This window comes from Lissotriton vulgaris, unplaced genomic scaffold (genome assembly GCF_964263255.1).
Source record: "Lissotriton vulgaris unplaced genomic scaffold, aLisVul1.2 SCAFFOLD_3111, whole genome shotgun sequence".
Taxonomy (NCBI): Eukaryota; Metazoa; Chordata; class Amphibia; order Caudata; family Salamandridae; genus Lissotriton; species Lissotriton vulgaris.
This window is the reverse complement of record NW_028250778.1, coordinates 82166-95165: the sequence shown is the minus strand read 5'-3', so window position 1 is coordinate 95165 and position 13000 is coordinate 82166. Positions and strand designations below refer to the sequence as shown.

Here is a 13000-nt window from a genome sequence, read left to right as displayed (position 1 = left end):
GATGCACAAAGGAAGCAAGCACAAGTAGACCAAAGATGTGATCGATGAACTCCGGTCTTCAAGTGCTGTACTCAAAAACGTATTTATTGTTTTATTTTAACACAATTATTCGACATGTTTATACAAAGCAACACACATACATAGGCACATATCTATAGTACAAATAAATGCCCACACACCAAGGGATATGCTGTATATTTCTGCCTGCGCACCGTGCCCATGTGGGGAAAGAGCCAACTCCTGAGTAGCCCTCCGAAGACAAGGTGGTTTTCGGTGGATCCCTCGTGGGGGGTGGGGGGGCAAAGAGTTCCACACCCTGGTCGCCTGAACAGAGAAGGATGTGCCACCCATGGTTCCCCTCCTTTATCGTGGGATTTTGAGGCGAGGAGCCACTCCAGAGCAGAGGTCCCCATGATAAATGTGCTTGGTGACTCCATTCCTGATCAAGAGCGGTCCCACTCCATGCATCATTCTGTGCGTAACACAAACCAACCCAAACGCAGATCACCCAGCAACCAATGCAGGGTTCTCAAAGCAGGGGAGATACGGTCCAGCGGCCCGACACGCAAGAGCAGTCTGGCAGCTGAGCTCTGAATCCGTTGTAGTTCTTTCATAGTCACCAAAGGTAACCCGTGGTGGAGGCCATTGGCGCAATCGAGCTTGGACAAAACAAGGGAGATGGCAGCCTGGACCCTGTGCGGAAATCCCACCTGGGCATCCATCAACAGCCCGGAGTCCATGGTCACTCCAAGGCCTCCCACCTCCTTTGATACTTCAGGCGGCGACCCAGTCCACAAGGCCAGGCAGCAAGCGGGCTACAATGCTTCCAATCGCCACACGTGAGCACCTCCACCATGGAAGCACCCAACCCGAGATGGCCTAAAGTCATCCACGGCTCCGAGACAACTACAAGCCGCCGAGCCTCAAATGTCCCAATCCAGGCCATCTCAGATGGCAAGCAGGGAAGACTCCGCGCACCTCCTCCCGGATGGAATCCCGCCCACAAGTCTGAATGCATGGCATTGTTCTCAATGAACTGAGACATCTGGGCGAACACTGCTATTTCTATCAGTTTGCCCTGGAAAGGTCCATTTGCAAAGGGTCTGCAGTTGGCAAGGTTCAGCGGGTCCAAGCCCGTCCTCTTCAGCAAAGGACGCATGCATGCCCCCCTGAGCTATTCTGGAAATATTCCAGTAGCCAAGGAATCGCCAATGATTTCCCCCCACTGGACCGGTAGCAGAGGCTGCCAGAAAAATTGTCTTGAAAGCCTGCGGTGGACACAGGTCAGAAGGGATGCGGGCAGGCCCGTCTGCGCCGACCCGGTCCACAAACTCACAGTGTGCAATGCACTGGAAGGAACGGAGAGGCAGATCCAGAGCACTCCTGGATCGTCGCCCCTCAAAAGGGCCAGTGCTGGTACTCTGCCTCCGCTCCAAGCACGAGTCCAACGGGTCTGCTCCGTCCATGCAACGATCTGCCAGTCTGTCCGTGCAATCCTGAGGAACGGGACGAGCTCCCTCCAGGCAATTTGGTCCACGAAACTTATTGAGCACCCCATAGAATTCTCCATTTGCACATTCAGCACCCTGAATTCTATCCGAACAACAGCCCCCCGTTTGCTTCCCTGACAGCTGACCCGCACAATCCGTCAATCCTCTGCAGGTGACGTCCATCCTGCCTGTCCCCTGCTCCGAGCCAGGCGTTATGCAGCCATCTAATCTGCAGTTCCATGTCTTCCATCTCTGTATTTCTCCAAAGTGTCCCAGCTTTCCCCTGTTCTGCTGAGTGGTTTTGAGTGGTATCAGGATATCAAAAGCTTCCTGTAGCCACTCAGTTTTTGAACAGCATCCAATGCTTCCAGATCTGCACTGGATGCCAGCTGTGCCTCCAAGTGTTCCAAACTGAGTCTGCTCCACGGTCGATAGGTGGATGCACGTATGGTGGCCTCCGGTGAGTCGCCCAGTATTGTTCGGTGTTGGAAAGCAATCAAACGGTGGTCCGACCATGTGACCGGAGCCACAGTCCGAAATGCAACCAGTTAGGTACCAGCAAAAAGCCCAGCCCAGCGATGTGTGCAGGCCCTTGGACAATCCGATGCAGACTCAGTGCATCCAGGCCACCGACCACCGTTTTCAGATGGGTCATATTGGGCTTGCCAAACCAAACGCCGAGGTCACCGAGAACGCATAGGTTAGAGTGCACGGCCATTAGATCTGAAATCATGTCCAGAAGTGCGCCTGGGAACGTCGCCCCGATAGGCAGGTCTACAAAGGAGCAGGAAGCCACAGGACGAAGACAACGCAGGACCGCATTCCGCGAGAAAAGCCCCACAGTTGTTCATGTAAACATCGCCAACTCAAGCGACATACAATGCCTGTCTGAACACAACAGCTAGACCACCCTCCTCCATGCCCACACGATTCTTGGCGATCGCCTGACAGCCCAGAGGAACGGCCCCATGCAGGACCGGAGCCACATCATCTACCAACCACGACTCAGCCATGAAAAGTATGCCTGGTCCGGCATCGGCGAGGTCATAGACGCAATGCCCGTCCCTAGAGAGCGATCGAGCACCTACCAGAGAATGTGCCCCGGTGACAGCGAGACTCCGTTCTGCAGAAGAGAGATCAGCACTGGGTGGGTTAGCAGCAGGTGTGCCTCCAGCTCTGGCACCATCTGTACCAGGATAGCAATCATGCAGCTGCTCTGCAATGAGTTAGCCGTCCAGCAGGCCAGGAAGGCCCCTCAATTGGTCCACGTTGAGACAGCATTCGAGAGGGAGTTGGCGCACTGTGCCGTTACCACGGTGCAACCCCACTGTGCAACAGACATGGAGAAGCAAAGATGTGATGTGTGGCACGCTGCCTACACCGCCTGCATATGTCTAGGGCAGAAGGCGTACGAGTCAGCGGCGCTGGTGCAGCATGTGGGTCATGTAGCAAGCTTCTAAATTGCCCAAACGACAAGGGCGGCCGGAAGAGAGCCGCCGCGCTGCTGCACTTCTGCCAGGTGTGGTGGAAGAGAGAAAGCCCGGAACCGGGGCCTGTTCTCCCATGTAGCCCGAAAGGTGGGTGCATGATTGCATTCTGTAACTGCAAGTATCATGAGGTGCTGTGCCTGAAAGATTCCGCCATGCTGATGTGTGCGACATGCTCCGCCCTTGAGGAGCAATGAAAAGAGGCACGGATGCACCTGCTTCATCCGATGGACCTATCTGTACACAATTGTTTGGGAGTGGCGATGTGCCCGCGAGTAGAGTGCATGCTGTGTGCAGGAGGGGACGAAGCAGAGTCAAGACTGCTCGTTCCAGACCTGTCCATTGCAAGAGCCAAAATGTGTGGTGCTGTGGTATGCAAGCGTTGTGTTGTTGTGTCACTGTGGCAGAAAGAAGAGGAGGGTGCCGGCCAGACAAACGATAGAAGGCTGAGCATAGGCCAGTCAGTGACAAAAGGGGGTCTGCCAGGAGCAACCAGAGTGGGGAGTGTGTGTCTGTATGGGCTGCAGTCAAGCATGGCATGAATTTTGGTTGTGCAAGTGACGAGTGGATTGGCACGTGGCATAGGACAGAGCAGTGTACCGTCTGTAGGCAATGGTGGAAATGCCTGGCAGCTGGGACAGAAGGGCACACAGACGTGGCCCGCGTGGTTCCGCAGTGTATGCCGACACATCGACCTGTGCACAGGGCTGGCCTGTAGTAAGTGTGTGATGTACATTTGGTGCGAGTATGCCACTGTCTGTGGATGGTGTAGGGTGGGCACCACTGAATGAGAAAATGGTCAGCACTTACGGCCCTAGTGCCTACCAGTCTCGAACAGGCTCAAACAGGTACCTGCCCATGTCCTCTCGGCCCCAGCTGAGACGCCCCAAACCTTGGCCTTCCACAGACCCAGCAATCAGGTGACCCCTTCAGCCAATGGGAACCCCAGCTCCAACCCTATTCAATCACAACACCAACCCCAAAATCCAGAACCAATACGAGACCAAGACCTCACAGCCAATCCCAGCCCCAAGCCAAGCACTCAATCAGGCACAAAAACCCAAATCTGTATATCCAATAGAGGCCCTAGCCCCAGCCGCAGTCCCAACCCCAGTCCCAACAACCAATTACACAGGAAGCCCAGCCCCCACCTCCATTAGAAAGCCCAACCTTAGTCCTAGTCCCACACCTACTCCAGCAACCAGTCACAGAAGAAGCCCCATAAGTTACTTCCAATAGAAGGCCAAACCCTAGCCCCAACAACCAATCACAAGGAAACCCCAGTCCCAACCTCCAATAGAAAGCCCATCCCCAGCCCCAACAGCACATTGACTGAATCACAGACCAAGAAACCAATCAGAACCCTCAAACACCCAACAAGGGAAAATACTAAACCCAATTCAATTGAAACACCAAATACAACCACCAATCAGTGCACACATGCAACAACCAACAGCAGACCATATAAGGTCCCAGCAACCTCAGACAAGGTCTGCTGGCCAGGGAGCTGGAAGCTTCTCTACCACTCAGAATCTCCCAGGACACAGACAGGCTCAATCCACACCCGGACTCCTGCAGGCAAGGGCCTAACAAACCCTGTCCTCCAACAATACTGTCTGTACAAAACTCTACCCACTCCCCCAGCCAAAAACGAAGTGCACAATCTCCCCTAAACACAGCCCAAATAGCTCACAGCAGACCACCGCTGTCCCAGAGCACCTCCAGTCCTCTCTCTGATGTATGATATCCCTGTTGCTAGGGGGAGGGAACGAGGGGGGGCTGGTTTCACTCACCTGCCAACACAAAATGGGAGCTGGGGGTGGACTGCCCAACAGGCAGGACTAAGCACGGAGCAAAGACGAAATTCGGAGGGAAAAAACAACAGCCACGGGGAATGGGAGAGAAAAACCACAGAGCCTGGACTGCAAATCCCACAACCAAACAGGCGAAACGAACACAGTCACGGGCAAGCAAAAACCACAAGCCCAAACACAAAGCAAGGGACAAACCATGCAATCACGGGCAGGACAAAACCCCAACTTCTAAACTGCAACAACCACAAGCAGAGACAGCCAAACTGAAAAATCAAGGGTAGGAAAATCGCCCCCCAAATTCTTGGAAAGAGACAGCACCAGTCCCCCTCGCCACCACCTCCCGGACCTTGCTAGGGCACAGGCAAACTGCGAATCACAAAATGGAAGCGAATGTCCTGGGGCTCACCCAGCAAACCCTCAAGGGGCCTGTGCAGGCCAGAGAGGAGGGCACAGGGCCGTCCGGGACCTGGGAGCCAACCAGCAGGCCCAGGCCCGCCGGCAGGCCTGGGGGTGGGGCCGGGGTGGGGGACCTGATCCTCCATTCAGAATCTCCCAGGAGACAGACAGGCTCAATCCACAAGCCAGACCCCTGCAGGCAAGGGCCCAACAAACCTTGTCCTCCAACAACACTGCCTGCACAAAACTCCACTCACTCTCCCAGCCAAAAACGAAGGGCACAATCCCTTCACAACACAGCCCAAACAGCAGACCACGGCTGTCTCAGAGCACCCCCAGCTCTCTCTCCGAAGTAGAACATCCCTGTTCCTCAGGGTGGGGGAGGGGGCTAATTTCACCTGCCAACACAAAATGGGAGCTGGGGGTGGACTGCCCAACATATAGGTCTTAACACAGAGCAAAGGAGAAAACTGGAGGGAAAAGCTGATAGTCACAGGGAATGAGGTGGAAAAACCACAGAGCCCAGACCGTAAATCCCACAATTCAACAGGTCAAATGAACACAGTCACGGGCAAGCAAAAACCACCAGTCCAAACACAAAACAGGGGACAAACCATGCAATCACGAGCAGGTCAAAATTACAATACCTAAACTGTAACAACCACAAGCAGAGACAGTCAAACCAAAAAAGAAAAAAGAAATGATGCAATCACAGGTAGGGAAAATCGTCCTTCAAATTCTAAGAAAGAGACAGCACCAGTCTGGCTCCCCACCACCTCCTGGACCCTGCTGGGGCACAGGCAAACTGCAACTCACAAAACAGAAGTGAACGTCCTGGGGTTCACACAGCAAACCCCCAATGGGCCTGAGCAGGTGTGAGAGGAGGGCACAGGGCCGCCAGGGAGCTGGGAGCCAACCAGCCGGCACAGGTCCGCTGGCTTGGGGGTGGGGCCTGGGAGCTGCTCCTCCACTCAAAATCCCCCAGGAGACAGACAGGCTCAATCCACACCCCGGACCTCTGCAGGCAAGGGCCCAACAAACCTCGTCCTCCAGCAACACTCCTGTACAAAACTTCACTCACTCTCCAAGCCAAAAATGAAGTGCACAATACCTTTAAAATACAGCTTAACCAGCTCACAGCAGATCACTGCCTTCTCAGAGCACCCCAGTACTCTCTCTGATCAGGAACATTAGTTGCTAGGGGGTTGAAGGGGGGGGGGGACTGGTTTCACTCACCTGCCAACCCAAAATGGGCTGCTCAACACACAGGTCTTAGCACAGAGCAAATGAGAAATTTGGGGGGGAAACTTATAGTCACAGTGAATGAGAGGGAAAAACCACAGGGCCTGGACTGCAAATCCCACAATTTAAGAGGTTAAATGATCACAGTCACGGACAAGTAAAAAACACAAGTTTAAACACAAAACAGGTGATAAATTATGCAATCACGGTCAGGTTAAAACTACAATTTTTAAACTGTAACAACCACAAGCAGAGACAGTTCAATTAAAAAAAATTATGCAATCACGAGTAGGGCAACCGCTTTCAAAATTTTAGGAGAGAGACAGCAGTAGTCTGCCTCATTACAACCTCCTGTACTTTGCTGGAGCACAGGTAAACTACAACTCACAAAATGGAAGTTAATGTTTTGGGGTTCACCCAGCAAACCCTTAAGGGGCCAAGGCAGGTGTGAGAGGAAGGGCCTAACAAACTTTGTCCTCTAGCAAATACTGTTGGTATAAAACTTTACTCAGCCTTCAAGCCAAAAACAAAATGCACAATCCCTTTAAAACACAGCTTAAACAGCTCACAGCAGATTACTGCCGTCTCAGAGCACCCCCAGTTCTCTCTCTGATGTAGAATATCCCTGTTGTTAGGGAGGTGGGGGGCTGGTTTCACTCACTTGCTAACACAAAATGGGAGCTGGAAGTGGACTGCTTAACATACAGGTCTGTGATTCTGATGAAAAGGGGGGTGTTTGCAGACCTAAAGAAATCGAAATAAGAGTAGGAACTAATGCTACAGGTTGGGTCTTTTAGGTTACCAGTGTTCTCGCTCCTCTACTGTTTGTCCTGAAGGAGGGTGGGAAGCCAAAAAAAACCTTACTCAGATGTTGTAGATTCAATGTAAACCCCTGACTCAATCTCATGCACACAACTGCAGTAAGCCTCACTTTTATCAGTTAATTCAGATTTGCAGTAAAGTAGTCATTTTCCTAATAAATGTTCAGTCTACAGGTCGAATGTTCATTTTTTCTAAAAGGAAAGTGAAGGAAACAATTGACACATTGTGGCATGGGGCTTGAATAAGAAAATGTTAGTATTAGTGAAAACAGGAGCTATACCGAAGACAGCCCTTGACCAACTACACTGGACTTCTGGGTCCCATAAAGATTTTTCCAAAATATTTTTTCACCAGATGTTTTTCTTGGTGTTTGCCAGTCATGATTACATTCAACATATTTCAGAATATGTTGACAGGTAATATGGATGATATATATATATGAATGGAAGAGGCAGCAGAAATCCTGCAGCACGTATGCTCTGTGTTGACTGTCAAACTTTTAAGAGGTTTAGGAAAATTGGGCTTCAAGTTACATTTCTAGATTGGACTGGATATGTTTTCAGACAGATAGGGCACAGGTAGCAGGACCATGGTGAATACACCACATTTTGGATCCTGTGATTTTTAAAAAATGTATTTAATAAACAGGGGCCAAATCCGTAAAAATGAACCCTGACAAGTCTGAAATCATTGTGGTGAACAGGTTGGCATCCTGTGGCCTAGTGATATGTGAGGTATTATAGGTAAGAAAAATGGAGTAGCTTGAATGTTTAAATTTCAAAGGCTGCATCGGTGACCAGCATGGCTGGATCAAATGTCTTTCATTTGAGTATGAGCAGAAAGATTAAATTCCTATGTTTGAGCAATTAGTCCAACCCATTATACCAGTTGTTATATCTTGCCTGAAGTTCAAAAACAGCATTGATAAGTATGGCCCAAAATATCTGATTCAGACTTTTCAGAGAATACAATGGCATATGCACAGCTGAGATTGAAGTGCAAAATCATATGACTGTTTCCCTTTTCATTCCAAGACCTGACGACCACTGGCATACGGTAATATTCAAATCCCACTGAACCTCACAGGTTAGGCTCATAGTTTTGAAAGAGATAATTAAAGAATACATTGCATCCAGAAATCATCCATTTTCCAATAAGAGACCACTGATCATCCCCCAAGGAATGAAGGACGGTTGTGCATATACAACATTGGGGATACAACAGATAATTGCAGATTTTCTTGCCTTTAGTCAAATGCTTAGAACACACCTATTTCCGTAGTCATAACTGATCTATTCTAACTTTTGTATGTGATTAGGATACAATCTCCAGGACTAAGATGCCAACCCACTTGCAAATGTTAATTTTAAAAGCAGCCTTAATACGGATGGCGATTATCTTCTTATGAAGATATCAACTCAGCAAAATTTGCAAGCTCGAGAAAAAATCCCACCATCACAAGTTCACCCACGTGACTGGCACAATGCTGCCATCAAGCACCAATAAATCAACTATGTCAAAAAGCAAATTTGCCTGAGTCCCTTCTTCTTGACATAAAGACCATCTTCCAGTCAAATATCTGCTGTTCTCATCTAACTAGATATACGAGTTGACAAATTAACATAATTCTAATATTGCATTCACATGCACGGTCGTTCCTTAATCTCATCCCATCCAAGCACTGTTCACAGGTTTTTACATAATAGCCTCCTTTCTCCCCTACCTATTACACATATCTGAAATCCTCTAATCACTCCTTGAGGCTCCTGATATACATACTTTATATCTAGTTATTTCTTTTACAGCTGTTTGACCATCTTCGCCTAAAACAAATTACAGAACTACCCATTCATACACAGTAGCCAACAAGTCCTCCTGTCAGCTATATTCGGTCTCACTCATCTATTCTCTCGCAAACCTTCTGTTCCACTTTCTCAGAGGAAGTTTACATTATTTGCTTAGTGAACTTTTCCTGCTTCCCCGTTTAGGAGCATGTTGTGAGACAGGACTATTTAAAGCAAATCCTTTTTGAAACTCGCCAAAAACTTCATGAGAATGTCCCTGTATGTTTGAGCTCCAGGATGTGAACAACCATGCTTTCTTCGTAGGTATGCCTCAATCTTTTAGATTGGTAGATTAACAATAAATTGAACACCATTTACTTACACTAGACATCTTTTATTTGAGCAGGTCACTTTTAAGTATAGCAAGGAAGGAAGACCAGAGTACGGAAAGAGCCCCCTGAGTCTGCTGCTGTGGCTGCGCCCTCTTGTCTCCGTTCGTCCCCCTGGTTTGTAACTCTCAATTACTGGGTCTGGAACACTCTGATTGCACAGTTTGTTCTCTGACTCTACCCCTCACTCTGTAACTCTGCCCAACCCACCTGTAACCAATGTGGCTCTTTATCCCTATTATTCCCACTCTGCATTTGACTTACTCCTGTCAACTTTGAAGACTTCTTCCCCAGTAGCTTTATCACTATTGCCTTCTCCCCGGTTGATTTTACACTTTTGCTAACATTTTCGGAATATCTTCGCCTCTTCTCTTTCCTGTTACTTCTAACCATCTTTGAGTCCCCTACTTGAGTTACTTTCCTGTCCTCCGTTACTGTATCAGAAGTTAAAACCACTCATTTATATATGCCCCCAATGCCTCCTAACTCTCTCCTCGCCATCAACCTCTTCTGTGTAAGATCCTCTAATCCCTCCCTATCTGCAACTCTCTCGTTGTCATTCAGAAATCCATTTTTATCCTCACAACAGGGTATTGAAGATCGCAGTTTAGGTAAGATTTATAGAGCGCGCGAATACTCGGCGGTGCATTGGCGCTAATAGGTAATATCTATTGGTATGCGTGTCTTTCTTGACTATATTTGCACAGGACCTACCCTCTGCAGGAACCTCTCCAGTCATCCTGGTTACAGAACCTGGCTTCTCAGGGCACCCTCGGACCCTCCCCTGCCACACTAGCCAGAGGATGTCTTCTTTGTGAATCTCACTGACCACACTAGATGAAAAGCTGGCCTCTAGACACGGAGGCACGTCAAGGCAATACATGGCTTCAAAGCTGGCCTCTAGACACGGAGGCACGTCAAGGCAATACATGGCTTCTCTTTGTTCTCCATTCTGTCCATCAATTGTTCTTTTTGCATTTCTCTTGAACTCCGACACACTGACTGCACTTTCTACCATCCCACAGTGAGCAGAGCCTAACCTAAACCTGTCGCCATACTGGTTGCACTCTGTCCCTCTATCAAACAGGCAAAATAATTTGCCCCCCACCTCCCACCAATCCCCTCCTTTCGCCCTGGCTGCACATACTGGCATATCATCGCACTGGCTGCAGACCTTTTCTCTGGCTCTACAGTCTGGCTTCGTCCTGGTTATCCTAGAGTCTGGCCTGGACGCACAGCATGGATGTTGAACTATGCCCTGTCGAGTTGGATGATAAATTTGTTATCAGGTCACACTATCAGCACAGCCACCCCAGGCCTATTTTCTCCTACACGGCTCCGGCTGGCTCTAGCTAGCTCCGACATCTGTCCTGTGAAGCCTGGCATCCAGTCACAATGGCACTGAAATCTGGCCTCGTGGTTTCAGCCCCGTCATTATAACTAGGCTGTGCAGTAATTAATGCAGATTATCTGGTAGAAATTACAGAATGAGCAAGTTCGAAACGGGAAGTAGGTTAGTGACTTTGAGAATGTTACAAATGTTTTGAGCCCGTTCTTTGTATTGTTACATTGTACAAAAGAGTGTCATGTCTGTACTGTATATTATTACGTAGTCTTAAATGCTTAGCTACACTTGTGATAAAATGTCACTCAAAGCGTCTTACATAGGGCATTACAATGTTACACATAAGCACACTCTAAAAACAGGAACAGCAGACATACGCAGTGCGAAAATTTGGCAGCTATAATACAAGAATAGTGTTTGGTATCCCTCGCGGCGATTTTGTCAGTTATTCGCTGGTCCTTCTTTGCACATTTCCCTGCGAGACCCTTAAGGTAATTTCCAGACAACATAACTAAATTACATGACAAATTTGGGCCACGCATTTCACTATCTCAAGATTTTTCCACTGAGCACAAATCAAGCGGGTGTTTTGAATGAGGAGTTGTCCCCTGGATCTGAAAACGTAACCCTACATAAAAAAAAACGAACTGAGTTTAACTATAGAGGTTTTAAATAAAATAATAAACAAGAACCTGGCTCTGGAACAAGGTGGAAAACGTGTTCCAAAAAATAAGGGCGAGTACAAGAAAATGAAGCCCTATCCTGAACCAAATTTCTTAAACTTAAAAGCAAATCCCGAGAATGTCCAAATATGCTTCATGAGCAATTAATTGACTCTTCTGCCTTTGGTCCTCTTCAATAACACCTCTTTATGACACAATCAACAGCCATTTGTGAGGAATAAGAACCGTTCTCCTGCTTGTTAACGTACTGCGTATTACGAGCTGCTATGTCCACACTCCAGTGTACCGAGCAGTCACATTCTAGGGTTTTCAAGAGATCTTAGTAGGTGTAACTACAGGCAAATGTATTAATGAATGCACTTATTATATGTAGTGGTGCGCGCTCTAAGTTGATAAACACCGAAGGAGTTGTGGCACGTTTCTAATGAGATTGAGTGTGCGTAGGGTATGATTCGAGGCAGAAGAAAGGATTGTGAACAGCATAAATGGACCAAGTAGATATATACGACGAGAGTCAAAGGGAATAGCATAGGTCTCAAGAGGGCTGGAGAATTAAGTGTATGCGCCCGGTACGGGTATGCACAGCCAAGGGTGGTAGAGCTTAGGGAATGGCATCAGGTGATGAGGTTTTGCATAACACATACATATAAGCTAGGAGAAAGGAACACACATTACCGGCCAGACACCGCACGCACGCCACAGCCTTGACAATCCTTAGAGCACTCGCTCACTTTCTCGTTGCTACGTGTCAGGGAGCGAGAGCTCTCCACTTCCGGGTCACAGCGGACCTACACAGGCTGCCGTCGGCAAGAGTGCGGGACTAGAACTGTAACTAACAGAAACCAATAGGATAAAACTGCGACCATCTTGGTAGTAGAACCTTTGGCCGTTTGAGAATCGGGACGGGAAGCATGAATAGGTCATATGCGGGGACGGACGACGTACATATCCTTCTGGCACGCGCTTTGTAGGCACGCAACTAATGTGGCTTTAAAGTAGGGCTGCAGCAAAGAATTGTTGCATTAACGGTGGGAGGGAACCAGACTTTGAAATCCAACTTCTATGCTTGTTTTCTAAACACAGAAGTAGGACTACAGATATTCATTGACAGTGATGCGTAAAATGATTTCAGTGACAGTGGCTATACTCAAAGGTAAACAAGCATTAGCAGAGCAAGTAGGTCTCGCCTATGCAAGCGCTATTAACTTTGCCAATGTGTTTGCCATGTTGTACACCATTGTGGCTGCTGTTCAGCATGGTTGAAACTAAGTGGCGTAGAGGAGTGTCGCTGCGTGGCGTAGAGTGGAGTCCAGTGCAATGGAGTTAGGGTGAAGCCAAAAACTGGGACATTTCCTAAAAATAGAAGAAGGACTACAATTTTCCTTCCACTCAGCGCACAGAATGACAGCGCTCCTCAGCAGAGAATGACTGTAAAGGCAGTAAGAAGGGGGCCTGCTCTGGCCCCGCGCCCTGGGGGATCAGAGCAACGCCGGAGGCTCCTCTCCACACCAGGGATTTATGGTTCTCTCGGACCTGCAGGATCACCAT

The 13000-nt window shown here is 48.6% G+C and overlaps 1 protein-coding gene across 6 annotated transcripts in view; it reads right to left on the bottom strand.

Annotated features, from left to right (window-relative positions):
* Positions 1-12257, bottom strand: part of YIPF5 (Yip1 domain family member 5) — a 116543-nt gene extending 104286 nt beyond the window's left edge. For 3 of the 6 annotated variants that reach the window (XM_086950663.1, XM_086950664.1, XM_086950665.1), the window contains exon 1: positions 12128-12254. Coding sequence is in view for 2 of the 6 variants with exons in the window: in XM_086950666.1 (XP_086806792.1) it covers positions 12123-12124 (2 nt within the window). In the remaining 4 variants the exon portion in view is untranslated. Of the gene's footprint in view, positions 1-12122 lie in introns of all 6 variants that reach the window. The other 3 variants (XM_086950662.1, XM_086950666.1, XM_086950661.1) reach the window with 3 other exon arrangements.
* Between the last annotated feature and the right edge of the window lie 743 nt (positions 12258-13000).